The 17,739-nt window shown below is 49.7% G+C and overlaps 1 protein-coding gene across 1 annotated transcript; it reads left to right on the top strand.

Annotated features, from left to right (window-relative positions):
• The first annotated feature begins 239 nt into the window (after positions 1–239).
• On the top strand, positions 240–16,801 carry Kmt5a (lysine methyltransferase 5A). Its single transcript, XM_028766082.1, has 7 exons — positions 240–350; positions 1,429–1,585; positions 4,984–5,203; positions 5,549–5,636; positions 11,239–11,298; positions 14,012–14,202; positions 14,970–16,801. The coding sequence occupies exons 1-7, from the start codon at positions 243–245 to the stop codon at positions 15,178–15,180; spliced, it is 1,035 nt and encodes a 344-aa protein (XP_028621915.1). The 5' UTR covers positions 240–242; the 3' UTR covers positions 15,181–16,801.
• Positions 16,802–17,739: the final 938 nt, after the last annotated feature.

Genomic DNA, 17,739 nt, shown 5'->3' with positions numbered 1-17,739 from the left:
GGTGGGTGTGTCGGGCCCGGGCGCGTGGGGTGGGGCGGGCGCAGGAGGCCCCGGCCGGGCCGGGTGGGAAGGGCGCCGCGGCTCGGGTTCGGGCTCGGGCCCCGGGACAGCGCAGCCGGGCCCCCTGCGTGCGGGCTTGGAGACATGGCTGCGGCGGGCCCCCGCGGTCCCGCTGCCCGCGCCGCCGCGCCCTGAGCGCCCCTCCCCCGCTTCCCCCGGGTCCCCCTTCTCCAGGCAGGAAGATGTGCAAGCCCCGCGCGGTGGAGGCGGCGGCAGCGGCGGTGGCGGCGACGGCCCCGGGCCCGGAGATGGTGGAGCGGAGGGGCCCGGGGAGGCCCCGCAGCGACGGGGTAAGCAGGCTCCTTCCCCGCACTGAGCAGCGCGCCAGCCGGGCCCGGGCCTCGCGCACGTGGGCGCAGCAGGGGGCTCCCCCCCATCGGTGCTCGCCGGCCGGACTGGCCTGGGGCAGCTTCCTTCTCTGCCGCCTGGCCGCGAGTGGCGGTCCCCGCTCCACTGTGACACTAGCTGGCAGTGTCTGACCTCGAAAAGTTTGAATGTGGCCTTGTGGCATTTACAGCCCCTCCCGAGACCTCGGGTCTCAGGAGGTGGCTCCCTTCCCAAGGGTGTCCGGAGCTTACTCTCTTGCCCCTCTAGTAACCAGAGTGTCTGACTTGGTGTTTAGAGGCTTACCAGTCTGCCAGGCCCTGCATTGTTTTGGGGAGAGCCCACTCCGAGGAGAGGCTCCACACCCAAAGACACTCAACACAGCAGTGACCTGTACTAACACCCCCACCCCCCCAGCCTGATCCAAAGATTGCAGCCAAGGTGCGGTTTGCAGTGGAGTGACCGCCCTAAATGCGCTGGCCGGCAGCCTGTGCTCTCATTGGCCTCCCCCATCACTCAGCCACAGTACTGGGAGGTGCTGAGCTGCAGTGACTTGAGAGGGGCCAGGCCTGGCGCAGAAGATTCAGACACTAAGCAAGACCTCCCAGTTGGCCTCAGCTCTAAGTGGTTAATCAGGTTCCCTTAGGCTTGTTTCTGTGCTGGTGGCTGACTCCCTAGCCTGGGGAGATAACCCCTGACTCAGCCCAGCCCTTCGAATCCAGAGTCAGTTTTCCCTGGGTCATTCTGACCTCCCTGCTGCTTGGTAGGTTAGTTCTTTCCTTAAATGGACTGTACCTCTGCTGGCCAGACTTCTCCCTTAAAAACTGGGTTTAGAGAGTATATGTGTTCAGAAACCTGGGGCTTCAAAAATCTGCTGCTGCTCTCCTGAGAGATCGCTCTCCTGGGGCTGGCATCTTCTGGTTGGCATGTCCTGGAGTGGTGATGAAATCTCTTTTGTATTCTTACTTCCCCTTCCTCCCCTAAAACGCTGTGGGATTGCCTTTGTTTCCAAGCCTCTTTCAGAATATGTGTTTGTCTTTCTAGGAGAACGTGTTTGCTGGGCAGTCAAAGATCTATGCCTACATGAGTCCGAACAAATGCTCTGGAATGCGCTCTCCACTTCAGGAAGAGAACTCAGTTGCACATCACGAGGTCAAATGCCCGGGGAAACCATTAGCTGGAATCTACAGGAAGCGAGAAGGTAAGCCCTGAACGGCCTCGCTCTGCCTTCAGCTGCTCAGACTGTCCACACTCACACATATATCTTTCCAGTTCCGGATGTGAAGGAGATACTAACCTTGTTCTTCTGGTGAGAAACACACACAGGTGGAAAAGAGGAGGGTGTGTCTGAGTGTGTGTCCTGTGGTCTGACAGGTTTTTCCTACTTTCACAAGAGTTAGCATATCCTTCAGGCGTGTCTTGCCACATTGTAAAAAAAAAAAAAAATGACATAACCGACCTGCAATTGGAGAGGCTTACGATTGTTAAAAATGCAGAAAAAGTGAGTCCAGGTTGTACAAAGCAGGCAGCTGACTGCAATATGAAGTGGACCCAGGGGATCAATTAACTTGCCGTGGATGGCAGGGCCTGACCCCATTTCTACAGTTTCTTTCCATTCAAGCGTTCTGTGTTACTTTCCAAAGCAGTATGGGCTGTGTGTGAAATTCTGAGTTAAATCCTAGGCGGGTGGTAGGGCCTGATAGAATACTTGTCAAGCATGTGAGACTCTGGGTTTGATCCTCAGCATTGTACAAAAAAAAGGGGGGGAGGGACCCAAGAGTGTGTGATTATTGAGAAATTCTGTGGAAACCAAATTACAGTGATTTCAAAACCAGCATGGCTTACAGTATGATCCTTTGTCCCACCTCACTGCCCAGAATAAGGAGGATTGGGGTGTGGCCCAGTGGGATGATGTTTACCTAGCAAGAGTAAGGCCCTCAGCTCAGTTCCTAACACCTCAAGAAGAAAATTCCACTCAGAGCTGTGAACAAGGCAATCTTGTAAGAATCTTGCTTTCTTCCAGATATGCCTCTTTTAGAGTTTCAGTGAGGAAAGGCTCCTGTCCACCCCCACAATTCATTCCTATGGATGAATCTTGCCCTACTGAGCACCCTCCCCCCCACCCCCCCACAGCTTTTTAGGATAAGGCTGTATGTTCACCAACAGAAATGGTCAGAAGTGCTAAAGCCCAGCCTCTCGAGCTACTTTTGAGAGCTAAGGTGGGGGCAGCCCTATCCCTGTGGGAGGAGACTACCCTTGGCTTAATTTTTTTTTCCTCCACCCCCGTGTCTGGGGCTATGTTGTCTGGGCCTCAAAGTAACTTAGATTCTAACTGTAGCTGCCATTTGGAAGCAGGAGGCCTAGGCAAGCTGAAGCTCTTTTGTGAGTCCTGGGCAACATACCTGTCAGCTGAGAGGAGGACTTCTGTCTCACCCATTGGGCTGTAGAAGGGCCCGGAAATGTCGCAGCTGCAGGCTGGGCCCCACTGCACTGCCATGTCTTTCTACATCCTGTGTCTACAGCTGTCAGGAGGGTACCTGCCGCCCAGGCTTGGCTAAAGTTCCTGTCTGGGGCCCATAGCCACCTTGTATCCCTTCCAAAATTGGGCAGAGTGAATATTGTCCATATGATCAGGCTTACTGATTCCTGGTGCTGTTAAATGGCAGTAATTAGAATTTGGAGTCACGTGTGCATTGGAATATCTGAGGTCACAATCTCACCTAACTGCTGTGACACAGACAGTTCTCATTGAATTTGTCAACAGACCTTTTCTATCTGTAGGGTTAGACCTACCATCCTGCCCAGAAGGGAAAGGTGGGAGGGAGTGGGGCTGACCCAGATAGACTTGGGGGGGTGTTTTAATTACATTTATGTATGTGTGTATCTTTGGGGTGGGACAGTGGGTGTTTATGTGCTGCCACGTACATGAGGGGGTTCAGGGGAAAACTTAGAGGAGTCAGTTTTCTCCTGTGAAGGTCCTGAGAATCCGATTCGGGAGTCGGGCTTGGTGGCAAGCGCTTTTACCTGCTGGTCCTTCTCATGGTCTCGGCTGCATCTCCTTTTTTTTTAATCCTGTGCTGGGAATCTGGACTCAGGTCTCATGTTATATGAGTCATTTTACTAAGCTTGCTTCCCAGCTTCGCCGTCCTGATGCCTGGGATACATCTCTTTTCCCTTTTTTGTTTGTTGCTCTGTAATTCTGGAATCGAAGTTTATTTGCTTATTTTGTAGAACCTGGGATAGAACTCAGAGACTGGGCCTCTTAGGCAAGCATTCTACCACTGAGCTAACCCAGGCCTTTTTTTCCCCCCAAGACAAGCTCTCCTGTAGCCTAGCCTAGCTTCAAACTTCCCATGCAGTCGAGGATGGCCTTTAACTTGTGCTCTGCCTCCACCTCCGGAGTGTGCTGGGATTGTTGTAGGCCTGTGCCACCATGCCAGAGTTTACTCTGAGCTCCGTCCCTAGCTCCAAAGTGTGCACTTGGGTGATTTTTTTAGTGTGTCTGCAGTCACACACCTGCCACCTCTAAGTCCAGACCATTTTTGTTACCCCACAAAGAAGATAGCCAGCAATACTCACTTGGCACTCCCCATCCCCCACAGCTCTAGGCAGCCTCCTTTCTGGGTCTGCAGCCTTGCCCGTTGTGGACATTTCATGCAAATGAAGTCATAGGATACGTAGCCTTTTGTGTTTGGCCTTTTACTCAGCATGTTTGTCAGAGTCAGCCCTTGTGTATAGTGTGTGTCAGTGCTTTGTACTTTTTTTATGGTTGAGTCCTAATCATTCCCAGTGTGTGGACAGACCACAGTTTAACTATTTGTACACTGATGGGTGTTTGGGATGTTTGCTTTTTTGTCTGATGTGCCTAAGCTACCACGTTTCATGTACAGATTTTTTTGTGTAGACATGTGTTTTTAATTCTGTGTAGATGTCTGACTGTGGACTTGCTAGGTCACATGATAATTCTATGTTTAACTTTGTAAGGAAACCTCGAAACTGTTTTCTAAAATTGGTGTGCCATCTCATATCTCTGGGTAGCGTATTAGTTATTTACTTTAAGAAGTAAATCATTAAATCAATTTTTTTTTAAATAGCACGGTTCACCAGCACCGAATTTGCACACTGTTATTAGCAAGGCTGTTTGTTGTGTGCCTCATGACAGGATACATGCCAGTCTGCCTAGGTGCCATCCGGAGAACCTCTGGGAGCCTGGGACTTCAACCTTTTTAGAAGGAGGGTTTGTTTGGCTAAGATTCTGAAGTGAAACATGCCAGGCAGTGAGTGGAGAAGGGTTTGGGCTCTGTCTCCTCGCTCCACCCTCCAGTGGAGCTTTGCTTTTGGAATTGAGCTTATTTTCTTGGGTGTGCAGGCCGGTGTCTGGAAGCCTCTAGCTGAGCACTCCCATGTCCACATACAGAGGACCAGGCCCTGTCTCCAAGTACTTCTGCCTGATTGGCCTTAGTGGACACTGGCACAGTAGGCTCCAGCTCCTTCCTGTCACTCACAGAATGCTCCTATCTTAGCCTGTCTTAGAACACAGGTGATAACCGGTGGTGCATGGAGTCAGTAAATCCCTGTTTCCCACCTGTCCCACTGCAGAGAAAAGAAACACTGGGAATGTTATCCGAAGCGCTGTGAAGTCAGATGAACAGAAGAGCAAAGATACCAGGAGAGGTCCCCTGGCGCCTTTTCCAAACCAAAAATCCGAAGCAGCAGAACCTCCAAAAACTCTACCCCCATCATGTGATTCTACCAATGTAGCAGTTGCTAAGCAAGCCCTGAAAAAGCCCCTCAAGGGCAAGCAAGCCCCTCGGAAAAAGTGAGTAGCCTAACACCACTTGGTTCCTGTGGGCTGGCTCCGGTGGCCACTGCTTGTGTCGCCCTCTCCCAGGCCTTTCTGGTGTTTCTGTGTGTGTGTGTGTGTGTGTGTGTATGTATATGTGTGTGTCAGGGTCCAGAGGTCAAGGCCTCCCTCCCTATCTCTTCCCCAGAGAGAGGGAGCAGCTGTCCTTGAGTCTGGGGCTCGCCCAGGTAGTTGAACAGATGGGCACCTAGGTCCCACTGCACAAAAGTTTTGAGGAATGCATTTACAAGGAGTTACCTCCTGGGTCTGAGCAGGGCAGTAGGCCTCATGTTTATTTTCTCCCCTCCCCTCTTAACCCAGGTCTCAAGGGAAAACACAGCAGAATAGAAAACTCACAGATTTCTACCCTGTGCGGAGGAGCTCCAGGAAGAGCAAAGCTGAGCTACAGGTAAGGTCTGCTCAGCCACAGCCGGGAGAGGCAGGGAGGCCTGTGGGGCTGTTTAGCATGTGTAGGTGGACCCTGGAGTGTGTCTTCCCTTCTAGCAGACATCATCCTCAGCTTTCTCTACCTTCTGGTGGGGCAGGAGGCATACTTAAGACCCCTGTGGAAGCCTCGTAACTTGTACTTCATGGCATAGAAAAATCAGATTGGCGTTTCCAGGATGTTTTGGCAGTGTGTTTGGAGCCTAGAACTGTAAGGCTGCCTGTTCTTTCAGGAGCTTCTCCTCTCTTCAGCCTAGAAGTTTCTAAAGAACAGTAGCTTGGAAGTGCTTACTGATTGCTGGTGAACTGCTCTCTCCTGTCTGTAAAATGGCCTGGTAAAGTCCAGGGATGGAGACATACCTATAATTCTAGTATTCAGGACAGAGTTGAGAAAACTGATGGAAACTCTTACAGAGTGGTCCTGTCTGCACAGGAAGTTCCCGTCTACATGGCTACATAGCAAGTCCCTCCCTCAAAAAGAAAAGACCTGATAGTGAGTTGTTATGAAGATAAAAGAAGTGGATTCACACAGATGCAGTGGCGAATCCAGCACTCAGGAGAGTGAGGCTAGATCTCCAATTTGAGATCACCTTAGGCTGCATAATGAAACCCTGTCTGAAAGCAAAGCAAATAAAATGCTCTCCTAGGTAGGGCTGGAGACATAGCTCACTCAGTTGGAGTTTTTGTTTGTCGTGTTTTAGAAGTCCACAATTTCCGTTCCTAGCACTGCATAAGCTGGAGATGGTGGTTCTTGTCTGTAATCCTGATGAGGTAGAGACAGAAAGATCTAGAGTTCCAGGCTGAGTGGGAGGTGGTTGTACATACCTTTAATTCTAGTACTTGGGAGGCAGAGGCAGCCTCGTCAGTAGAATTCCAGGACAGCCAGAGCTGCACAGAGAAACCCTGTCTTGAGGACAGGGGTTAAGGCTAAGTTACATGGAGAATCGAAGGCCAGTCTGAACTCCATGAGAACCTTTCTCATAAAAGATCCTGTTCTGTAATGATGTAGGAGTGCAAGTGGTAGGCAGCTAGCTGAGACTGTCACCCTCCCTTGTTTCCCAGGATAGTCCCTTCCCATCTGCCTGTTTCCAGCTAAATATGAAGTGGCTTATAGGGAAGAAAGTAGCCAGTCTGGGTGGCCCCACACCCATGTGTGCAGTACCCAGTGGGCAGCCTGTCTACGTTGGTGCAGTGGGGTGTGGTTATTGCCTCTCTTCTGAATCCCACTCGTATGCCCAGGGAGTCGGGGTCAGTCCCTCACTCTCCTGCACGTCTTTTTGACTCTGAAGGCTTCAGATCACCTCAGAATGGGAAAGAAGGGATTGATTTGGGCAGTCTGAGCATTTCATGTGCTGCCGAGGTTCCCTCAGTATTAGAGATGGCAGGTCTGCATGCAAAGTTCTCTGTTGATGCAGCTTTATCTAAAAACAAACCCAAAGGGGTTAGGGGGTCTGCTTTCTCCTCCCTCCCCACTTGCCCACTAGCTTTGACTTCATTTCTTATGAAAGGCAGTGCCTTGGCCAAGAATGAGCTGTTAGAAACGCCTGCCAGCAGTGGGAGGCTGTGCTAGGTCACTCTCAAAGGCTGCATTGCAGAGCAGAGGTGGTGCCTGGCCACACAACCCCAGGGCTCCTCCCAGCCAGGCAGGAGTCATGGCAGGCCCCACACGGGCTGAGGGCTGCTGGGCGAGAGTACCTAAGCCAGCAGTGCTAAAGAAAAGTCAGGCTCTTGTGCCTGGAGAGGGAGGACTGCAGAGGGACTGCAGAGCTCACCTGCTTACTGCAGTAGAGAAGCTGCCACCACAGGGAAAGCACACCCTGCTCCCAGATAGAGCAGGAAGCAGCCCAATCACGCACCATGCTGTGCCCCTCACTGTTTGTCTTGGCTCTGCTGAAAGAGCACTGTTCCCCTGTCGCTGACATGGCAGTGAAGTGACAGCTGCCTGTGGCACCATGGATGTGGCTGTCGCTGGCAGAGTTTGTATTCTCTTGACTGCAGGGAAAGCTGGAGGACATAGCAGCGAGGTCTGTCAGAGGGTTGAAGTTCCTCCCGACCTAACTAGGTTAGGCTAGGGGCTGAGTAGGTGGGCCAGTGTACTTGACCCGTGGCCAAGAGTGAAATCAAAGTACCAAGTTGTGGGGCCCCTTGTGGAGGTTAAGAAAAGCTGGTGGGGCAGAACCAGGTCCAGAGTTCAGAGCAGGAGGGAAGGATTTGGACCATAGGGTTTGAACACAGGGCAAGCCATAGGGAAATGCCCCCAGCCTCATAGTACTACATTGAGGAGCCTCTTGGCTGCCTGGCTGGCCTGCCCATTGGTGGGCTGGCAACTACACTGTAGCAATAGCAAAAACAACTGTTGGCAGTTCCCTGGCTTCCTTGTCCCTTCCGATACTCCCTGAGGACTGTAAGGAGCCGTCGTCCTCCCTGTCCACCTTCACTCAGGCCTTGACTACTTCCACAGAGTGTGACTATGGACTTAGGAAGATCCCTAGGTAGTGCTGGAGTGCAGCACTAGAGCCCTTGTCTCACATGCGTGAGGGTGTAGGTGCAGTCCCAGTACTGTCAAGAAGACAAAACCTAACTCTGCCTGCCTTTGGATGGTTGGTGAGATGGAGTAGTTTGGTACCGTGGTGAGCCTAAGGCTCCTTGGTCCCCAGGAATCTCCAGTTTCTCTGAAAAGGTGTCTGACAACTCCAGAGCAAAGGAGGAAACAAGCAGGCACATGGATTAGGGAAAAGGTCACACTAGGTAGGAAGGACAGCTGCTCAACAGCCTGGAGACCTGGCCTGGAGACCTGGCCTTCTGGAAGAGCCTGTTGTATGGGAGATAGGGGAGGTGAGACAGCGAGGCTTGCATCTTACAGAATCTGTCCCCACATAAGAAAAAGTCCTGCATGGTGACGCACACCTGTGATCTCAGCACTCAGGAGGTAGAGAGGCAGGCAGATCTCTGAATTCAATTCCAAACTCTCTCAAAATAGAAAAATGTAATGATTGGAAAGGTAAACCAGCATCCTGGGTGAGGTTATGTCTTGCTTTAATCTCATTACTTGAGAGTCTAGTACAGGAACGTTTTGAGTCCCAGCCCAGCCTTGATACATAGTAAAAGCCTTTTTTTGTTTTGTTTTGTTTGTTTGTTTGTTTTTGAGACAGGGCTTCTCTGTATAGCCCTGGCTGTCCTGGAACTCACTCTGTAGACCAGGCTGGCCTCAAACTCAGAAATCCGCCTGCCTCTGCCTCCCAAGTGCTGGGATTAAAGACGTGCGCCACCACCGCCTGGCGTTAATTTTATTTTATTTTTTATTTTTTTTTTAGTTTTTGTCTTTCTATGTAGCCCTGGCTGCCCTAAAACTCATTCTGTAGAACAGGCTGGCCTGGAACTCAGATCAACCTGCCTCTGCCTTCCTGGTACTGGTGCTGGTGCTCGGATTAAATTTTTCAGTGATTTTTGATTCTTAGGTAAATTACAAAGGCAATACAGCTACTTCTCAGAGACCCATTACCAACCTGTTCCATTATCAACATCTTGAGTCATTCTGTAAATCTGTTACAACGGAGAAGTAGCATGGAAGCTTCCTATTAGGTGAACGTGCGGGAATGGTGTGGCTTCTCTTACAGCTCTAAAAGAACTGGGTGTGGCGGTGCTTTTCAAAGTAGCAATAGTAACCACAATCTTTTCGGAAGGTTCCCAAGGTCCAAGGTAAAGAGGGGAGTCCAGGGTTGTAGAGGGAGCCCTGAGGCTCAGGGGGCGCCCCTCAGATAATGGCTTGGCAGAGGACAGCAGTAGGGCCGAGGAGAAGATATCAGGTGGACACAGGTCTCACTCACTCAGCAGGGTCTCCATCACATGTCCCAAGGCCTGTGTGGACTGAATGACTGGCTAGCTGTGCCCTGGTACCAGGTTCTGCCCACAAGGTCTAGCAAGGGTGTGAGTTCAACAGGTGGCAAGACCTCCACAGATGCCATCAGCCCAAAGAAGTCCCTCCATGCTGCTGAGCCAAAGTGCTTTGGGGCTTCTGGTGCCTCTATAGCTCCTCCCTCTTGTTCCCTAGCACCCTGTGTAATGAGAGGACACAGTGGGATCCAGGGTGAGATGGAGTAGCAACAGGAGAGGTTACCCATGGGAGTTCTCTAGCTCCTCTGTTCCTTGCTGTGGTGTTCTACTGGTTAAGAGGCACAGGCATAGCTCAGTTAGCTAGGAGGGACAAGGAGCAGATACGTCCTGCTTAAAGGTACAGCCTATGATCTGTTCTGGTCGACTCATGCATTATTTATTTGCTGGTGCTGGGCATTAAAACCATATGCTGAGCAAATGTGGTTCCTTTCGTGCCTCCTTTTCTATTTTACTTTTAATTTTGACATAGGCTCTCACCACATTGCCCTGTGCTGACCCAGTACTTACTATGTAACTCATATTGGCCTCAAATGTATGAACATTGTACCTCAGACTCTTTTTTTTTTTTTTTTTTTTTTTTTTTAATTTTTTGGTTTTTCGAGACAGAGTTTCTCTGTGTAGCCCTGGCTGTCCTGGAACTCACTCTGTAGACCAGGCTGGCCTCAAACTCAGAAATCTACCTGCCTCTGCCTCCCAAGTGCTGGGATTAAAGGCGTGCGCCACCACTGCCCGGCTGTGCCTTAGACTCTTCAGCAGCTGGGATTACAGGCATAGGTCACCAAGCCCAGTTAATGGGGGGGTGGTTATTTCATAGGAAGTCAGAATCCAGATCTTATATCTACATATTTATTTGTAGCAGGGGCGTTTGTGTGCCATGGTTTGTATGGTGATCAGAGCTAACACCTTAAGGGAGTTGGTTCCCTCCTTGTACAGTGTGGGTTCTAGGGATCAGATTCAGATGGTCAGGATTGCCAGCAAGTGCCTCTGCTCATTGAGCCTTCTCGACAGCCCTAGAGTCCTGTGTTTTAGATCCTGATGAGTTAAATATATTTATTTAAAGGGCTGTACAGGACAGACTGCATGTTTAATCCTCTAACAGAAACACCCGAGATGATAAAGGTTCCTTCTCTGTAACTGCTGTAGAGATTCAGTCTGTTAGCTGACTCCTGTTGCTTTGAGCATCGTGGAGGAGCATGTGGGACATGACTGCTTTCCTGAGTTCTGGAAACGAGAGAATAGACAGGAGTCTCGCTGTATCCCACACAGAGCAGATCCCCTCTCAGTGGATTCAGGGTTTCCCAGTGCTTACCACAGGGCAGACCATTCGACCCTTCTTCCACAAGGACCCTTGGGGAAACACTTGAGATCCAGACTAGCTAGGAATGGTGATGCCCACTTATAGGCCCACCCTTTGGAGGCCAGGGTGGGAGGAGTGTCAGTTCAAGGCCAGCCTGGGCTTACAGTGTGAGTTCCCAGACTCAGAAACCAATAGAAACAAAGGCTGAAAGAATAGCGGGCCTGAACCGTGTGCCTCTTGTCTGGGTGAAACTGGATGATGGTTGCTCTTGGCACATGGGTGAGGAGAGGCGTGCTCAGGGCTGTGTGGCAGCACAGGTTGGCCGTAGCATGGGACATGAACACTAACTCTGTTCTTTTCTTTCCTCTCCACACAGTCTGAAGAAAGGAAGAAAATAGATGAGCTGATTGAGAGTGGGAAGGAAGAAGGCATGAAGGTAAGGCCCACCCCTCACAGCTGAGACGAGCCACAAGACTGCCCTGACCACACATGCTCAGTGGGAGTCCCACTCCTGTAGAGTGTCCGAGAGCCAGACCTAGCAGTTTTGAAGCAAGCGTGTCAGGAAGGTGCAGACAGGCATCAGCTGCTTGGCATAGGAGAGAGCTGCTTCTATTTCAGGGTTTTTAATTTTTTGTGGACTGAGTGTTTTGCTTGTTGTATGTCAGTATACCACATGTGGGCCTGGTGCACCCCGAAGTCAGAAGAGGGCATTTAATCCCCTGAACCCGGTAGATGGTTGTGACTTACCGAGTGGATGCTGAGCACTGATCCCAGGTTCTCAGGAAGGATAAATGTTCTTGATAGATTGCTGAGCTATCTTTCAGCCCTGTTTCTTTTTTTTTTTTTTTTTTTAAAGATTTATTTATTTATTTTATATATATGAATACACCACCATTGCTCTCTTCAGACACATCAGAAGAGGGCATCAGATCCCATTACAGATGGTTGTGAGCCACCATGTGGTTGCTAGGAATTGAACTCAGGACCTCTGGAAGAGCAGTCAGTGCTCTTAACCACTGAGCCATCCCTCCAGCCCCTCAGCCCTGTTTCTTAATGTAATGTTAAAAAGATTTTTATGTAATTATGTGTGTGTACATGTATCTTTCTGTTTTATATAAGTGGAGTAGGGTTACCCACAGGACAGAAGGGCATCAGACCTCTTGGAGCTGGAGTTACAGGTGGTTCTGAGTTGCCCGATATCAGGGTACGGGTGATGGGAACTGAACTGGGTGCTCTTGACTGCTGAGCCATCTCTCTGGCCCCTTGCCTTGTTTTTGTTTGAGATGGGTCTCTTTCCCTATGTATTCCTGACTGTCCTGGAATTCATTCCATAGAACAGGCTGGTCTCAAACTCATAGATCTTCCTGCCTCTGCCTCCAAAATATTGCAATTAAAGGTGTACACTACTACACCTGGCCCTGGGTAGTTATAACAAAAGAAAAAGTACAGTGGGAATGGTGGCAAAGTTTGTCAGCCCATCTATCTACTCAGGAGACTGAGAAAGAGTGGTCTTAAGATTGGAAAATCAAGCTGGGCAGTGGTGGTGCACACCTTTAATTCCAGCACTTGGGAGGCAGAGGCAGGCGGATTTCTGAGTTCGAGGCCAGCCTGGTCTATAGAGTGAGTTCCAGGACAGTCAGAACTACACAGAGAAACCCTGTCTCGAAAAAACCAAAAAAAAAAAAAAAAAAAAAAAAAAATGGAAGATCAAGTCTTCCCCGAGTCATGGAGTCAGTTCAGTACAAAAAGAGGGCTAGAAATGTAGCTTGTGGGTCCACATCTGCCCCGCCACTGGGCACAACCTCTTGGAGAGACAGAACTTGGGGAGTTTGACTGTGCTTAGCCCATCTGGGCTGTAGGGAAGCACTGAGACACTGCTCCTGGGGTGGGAAAGCTGGTACAGGGGGTCCCTGGGCCTGCAATAAGATCTGCTCCGTGGGGTTTTCGGACTCTTGGATATCCAGGTACTGCTGGGAGTTTAGGAAGAGCTGAGAACAGAGTCAGTGGACAGCAAATAGCTGGGGGCCAGGGATAAAGGGAGCTCTGACTGGTCCAGCATTGATTGTCCTTAGCTTGGCAGAGGCAGGCTGCAAGCGCAGAGAGGCCTTCTATAGGAGAGCTAAGCTGCTATTCTGTAGGCAGATGCCTTCTTCACAGCGGATCTTGGTCAAAGACAGTCAGTGGTTCCAAGCTGTTCGTTGGTTGTTGATTGTGGAGAATGGATATGCATACTGTTGTGTCTTACCCGCTTGTCAGAGTCTCCAGGTCTCAACCTGCTCTACCTTCCCGTGCTTCCTGGCATGGCTTACCATCCAACAGTAGCTCAGTGAGAAAATGCTTGCAGAGCATCCACAGAGCCCTGCATTCAGTCCCGAGCACTCACCCCTAGAGAAGGAAAGCAGCAGACAAAGATAATTATACAGAGAGGATTAAGTTGATCCCAGAGGACTTGCTTTTCTCCAAGTGGTCTTGTTTTGTGTTGATACTGGGGACTGACTGACTGAGCCTGTGCTGTATCCCTGGGCCCACACTCAGAAAACTGTTTTGGGAGAGGGGCTATTCCTCCAAGGTGTGGTAATCGTGGTCTCTTCTAGGAGTGAAGCATCAAAAGCCTTTTCTTTCCACCTATAACCTAGACTCTCAGATTTAGTCCTGGGCCCCTGGAGCAGCCACCCTTTTTGTAACTCCATTTGTAACAGAGTGAAGAGAAACACCAGAACTTACTGGTGGATCACAGGTTCAGGACACTGAGCCTTGCTTGTCCCCCAGTAAGCAGAGAACCTTATGGACCAGAATTCCCAATACCACCATTTCCTAGCTTTGTGGCCTTGGATACATGGCTGCCTTTCTAAGCCTCATTTTTCTCGTCTGCAAAATGGTGTTTGCCCACTTAGCAGATTTCAGCTGGGAGCCTGACATAGAGAGAAGTGTGAATGGGCAGAGAGGAGCTCTTTGTGGCATAGAATGGGAATGACCTGAGCCTAGACCCAGTACATACAATAAAAGCTATGAAGCTGTCCCACTCAATGCGAGTGGGTTTTATTTTTATTGAGGTCTAGCCAGTAAAACTGGCAAGAAGTATAGTCCAAGCCCCTTGGAAGACACCTGCCATATTTTTGAACCCATGCTATCTTGTCCCTTCCTGACAGATTGATCTAATTGATGGCAAAGGCAGGGGTGTGATTGCTACCAAGCAGTTCTCCCGGGGAGACTTTGTGGTAGAATACCATGGGGACCTCATTGAAATCACCGATGCCAAGAAACGAGAGGCTCTGTATGCACAGGACCCCTCCACGGGCTGCTACATGTACTATTTCCAGTATCTGAGCAAAACCTACTGGTGAGTACACAGTGTGACTTTCTAACCCTTTCGGGTGGAGGAAAGGCAGACAGCTGGGTGCCCAGGGCCATTCTTGAGTCTGTGATCAGTTTCCTTACTTGTTACAGTTAGACCAGGTCTCAATATGTAGCTCTGGCTGACATCAAACTCATCCTCCTGCCTAAGCCTCCTGAGCGCTAGGATTGCAAATGCGAAACGCCATATCCAGTGAGATCTGCTCCTTTCTCCCCGATTAGCAGTTAGCTTTGGGATTGGAGCTGTCCTTCCGCAGGAGAGGACTCCGCCCTAGAGACCTGCTTCAGTCACAAGCCCTTTCCCTCTGGGCATTTGTCTGAGGAGTGCTGCAGAATGGGAATTACTCCTTCCTGGTCAGATAAGCTGATATCCCCCCTCCCCCTTTAAAATAAGATTTATTTATCCTATATATGTGAATACTTTGTGGTTCTCCTCGGACACACTATCAGATCCCATGACAGATGGTTGTGAGCCACATGTGATTGCTGGGATTTGAACTCAGGACATCTGGAAGAGCAGTCAGTGCTCTTAACCACTGAGCCATCTCTCCAGCCCAGGGGAGCCGATTTTGACAGTTACTTCCTTGCCTCCATAGAGTGTTGTTTGGGTTCTGTCCCCAAGCTCTGTGTGCGGGCCTCTCTGGCTTTAAAAGTGTCCTTTGGAGTGAACCTGTCTTCCAAGTGCAGCATCCCAGCCAGGTTAGAGCCTTTCTATCAGTGTTATCTCTCTCTCTCTCACCCCTGCCATGCCAGCGTGGATGCCACTCAAGAAACGAACCGCCTGGGAAGACTCATCAATCACAGTAAGTGTGGGAACTGCCAGACCAAACTGCATGACATCGATGGTGTGCCTCACCTCATCCTCATCGCCTCCCGCGACATCGCAGCTGGCGAGGAGCTCCTGTACGACTATGGGGACCGGAGTAGGGCGTCCATTGAAGCCTACCCCTGGCTGAAGCACTGACCGCACGGCCTCCCTGCCTCCCTCAAAGGACAAAGTGCCCTCCAAGGGAAATGAAATTTTTTTTTTTACACACATACACACACACACACACACACACACACACACACACACACACACACACACTCTTAGCTAATTACTTCAAATGTTTTTAAAAAGTATATTAAAGATGCCTTTTCTTGTAGTATTTAAATATCTGTTACAGGTTTCCAAGGTGGACTTGAACAGATGGCCTTATATTACCAAAACTTTTATATTCTAGTTGTTTTTGTACCTTTTTGCATACAACCTGAACGTTTGTGCTTCCCGCGCGGTGTAAGACTCGGCACAGGTTTTAGAGAATGGAGTTGAACATGAACTAGGAAGCCGGGCTCTGCCCAAGATGAAGGCCAGGACCCCCCGCACCCCACATCCAAGGCCAGGCCGGTGTGAGGGCGCTGCCACCCCCACGCGCAGCCTGGACGGATGTCTCCAAGCTCTTGTTCTCCTCAGCATCCTGACAGGCAGACAAATGACATGTATGAATATTTTTTAGCAAAAGTTTCACAGTAAGCTAGTCTTCCCCCTCTGCTTTCTCCAAAGCTTACTGAGCCCGGGGCTCGGAGGCCCGGCCAGGAACAGACCTCTTCCGCAGGCTTACGGCTTTTCCAGGCACCTTGAAGCATCAGGGTGGGCAGTCAGACTATAGGCGGGCCGGGAAAAGCACTGTTCTCCTGCCTGAGAAGGGCAGGTCTCCTGAAACTGCATTAATTCTTTATAGAAATGTGAACACTGAATTTATTTTAAAAAATAATAAAAAAAACACAAAATATTTAAAAAAAAATCAAAAAAAGAAAAAAATGGAAAAAAAAAACCCACAGAAAACAACTTAACATGTATATAGGTTTTGAAGGAGTGAAATGAATGCGTTTTTCTTTTCTTCTGGGGTTTATTTTATTTTTTTTTCTTTTTGGCTTGGCTGGTTGGTTTGTGTAAAGAAGATTTGAAATGGTACTCTATTCTAATCAAAAGTGCGGTTTTGTAGTGGGACCAGAAATTACTAAGCCCACACCCCCTCCCCAACCCCAATTCTGCTGCGCAGGAAGTTCTCTACCTGCTGTCAAGACAGAACCCCTGGTATCCCGTGAAGATCCTGTTAGCTGTCAGTCTAGGACCCCTGTGCGATGTGTTGGGCACTAGGGTACCTGACAGCCAGCAAGGCTTAGCAGCCAGAGAACCAGGACGTTACTTGAGTTTTGACCTGTGAGCAAGAGTAGGTGGCTTTCTTCTCCCTCCCTGGGGAGGACTAACCATTCACCTTCAGTCCAGGGGGCTGGGGTTCAGGAGCCAGGTATAAGAACCTACCCTTGTCCCCAACACCCCCATCTCCCAGCCTCATGATGGTGCTACCTAAGAAAGTCTTCCCCACACCCTTTGCTAGCCCAGTCAGTGGTCAGACTTGGAGGAGGATCCGACAGGAGGGTGTAACTGTGAGATAAAGATGTCTTGGTTGTACCTGTTTGTGGCTTAGCTTTGTATTTAAATAGCAAACAAACAAACAAAAAAAAGGAAATAAACTTGAAACCTATTTGTCATCTTAAGAATAAAGCAAAAAAATTAAAATATTTATTGCCAGGCAAGGCCACCTATGTATGTGTTGTTCTTAATAAAGTGGAGGTGGAATAAACTAGGGGAAAGATGACTGGTTTGCCCTATAGATGTCTAAGCTCCACCCTACGGTTACCTGGCAACAGCCAGGTAGGTCTGATGCACTATAAAAGGGGCTGCTTGTCCCTCCCCCTCTTGGACTCTTGTCTTCTTTCTCCCTCCCACCTCACACCTCCCCCTCCCACATGGTCATGGCCAGCCTCTTCTATTCTCTTCCTTTCTCTGCCTCTACTCCCCTATTGACTCCCCTCCCCATGCCCTGAATTCTATACCTTCATGTGACTAGTCCCTCGGAAGGAATGCTTCAGCATGGGGCTTCTAAGACACCCTCCCCCTTTATCTTTTTATAAACACATCACTTTGGACCCACAGACATGAAAAAAGTGGGATCTAATTCCCTGCCGAGTGAACTTTGAGGTTTGTCCTAGGGAGCCAGAATTCAAGTATGTTTAGAATTTAGCTTCTCATTAACCTATACAAAAGTGGTAGATTCAGAGGGTTCTTGGGACATCTGGATAATGGCCAACATGTAACATATACCCTAAATGGTAGGTATTATAATTGTCATGTTTTAAGACTCAGGTATCCCAGGTTGGCCTTAAACTGATATTTTCTGGTGTTGGGATCACAGGTGTGCACACCAGCTCCATTGTCATTTCCAATTTAAATTTTACTCCCCGCCCCCATCCCCCAAACAGGGTTTTCCTGTGTACCTCTGACTGTCTTGGAACTCACTCCATAAATCAGGTTGGCCTCAAGCTCAGAGATCTGTCTGCCTCTGCCTCCCAAGTGCCTGAGTTAAAGTTTTGCATCACCTCGCCTACCTGGCTGCAGATTTGCCTCGTGTCTTAGCATCACTCGGTCCTTCCGAAAGCTCCACCCTGGTCCCAGCCATGCGCCATAGCTTCTTGTTTC

The sequence above is a fragment of the Grammomys surdaster genome, unplaced genomic scaffold, assembly GCF_004785775.1.
Source record: "Grammomys surdaster isolate TR1022 unplaced genomic scaffold, NIH_TR_1.0 166, whole genome shotgun sequence".
Taxonomy (NCBI): Eukaryota; Metazoa; Chordata; class Mammalia; order Rodentia; family Muridae; genus Grammomys; species Grammomys surdaster.
The sequence above is the reverse complement of the archived record's forward strand: the minus strand, read 5'-3'. Positions and strand labels throughout refer to the sequence as shown.

Coding starts and splice junctions, on each gene's coding strand:
- Kmt5a (XM_028766082.1), top strand. CDS start 243: ATGTGCAAGCCCCGCGCGGTGGAGGCGGCGGCAGCGGCGGTGGCGGCG. Junction 351..1,428: donor GGAGGCCCCGCAGCGACGGG/GTAAGCAGGCTC, acceptor TTGTCTTTCTAG/GAGAACGTGTTTGCTGGGCA. Junction 5,637..11,238: donor AGAGCAAAGCTGAGCTACAG/GTAAGGTCTGCT, acceptor CTCTCCACACAG/TCTGAAGAAAGGAAGAAAAT.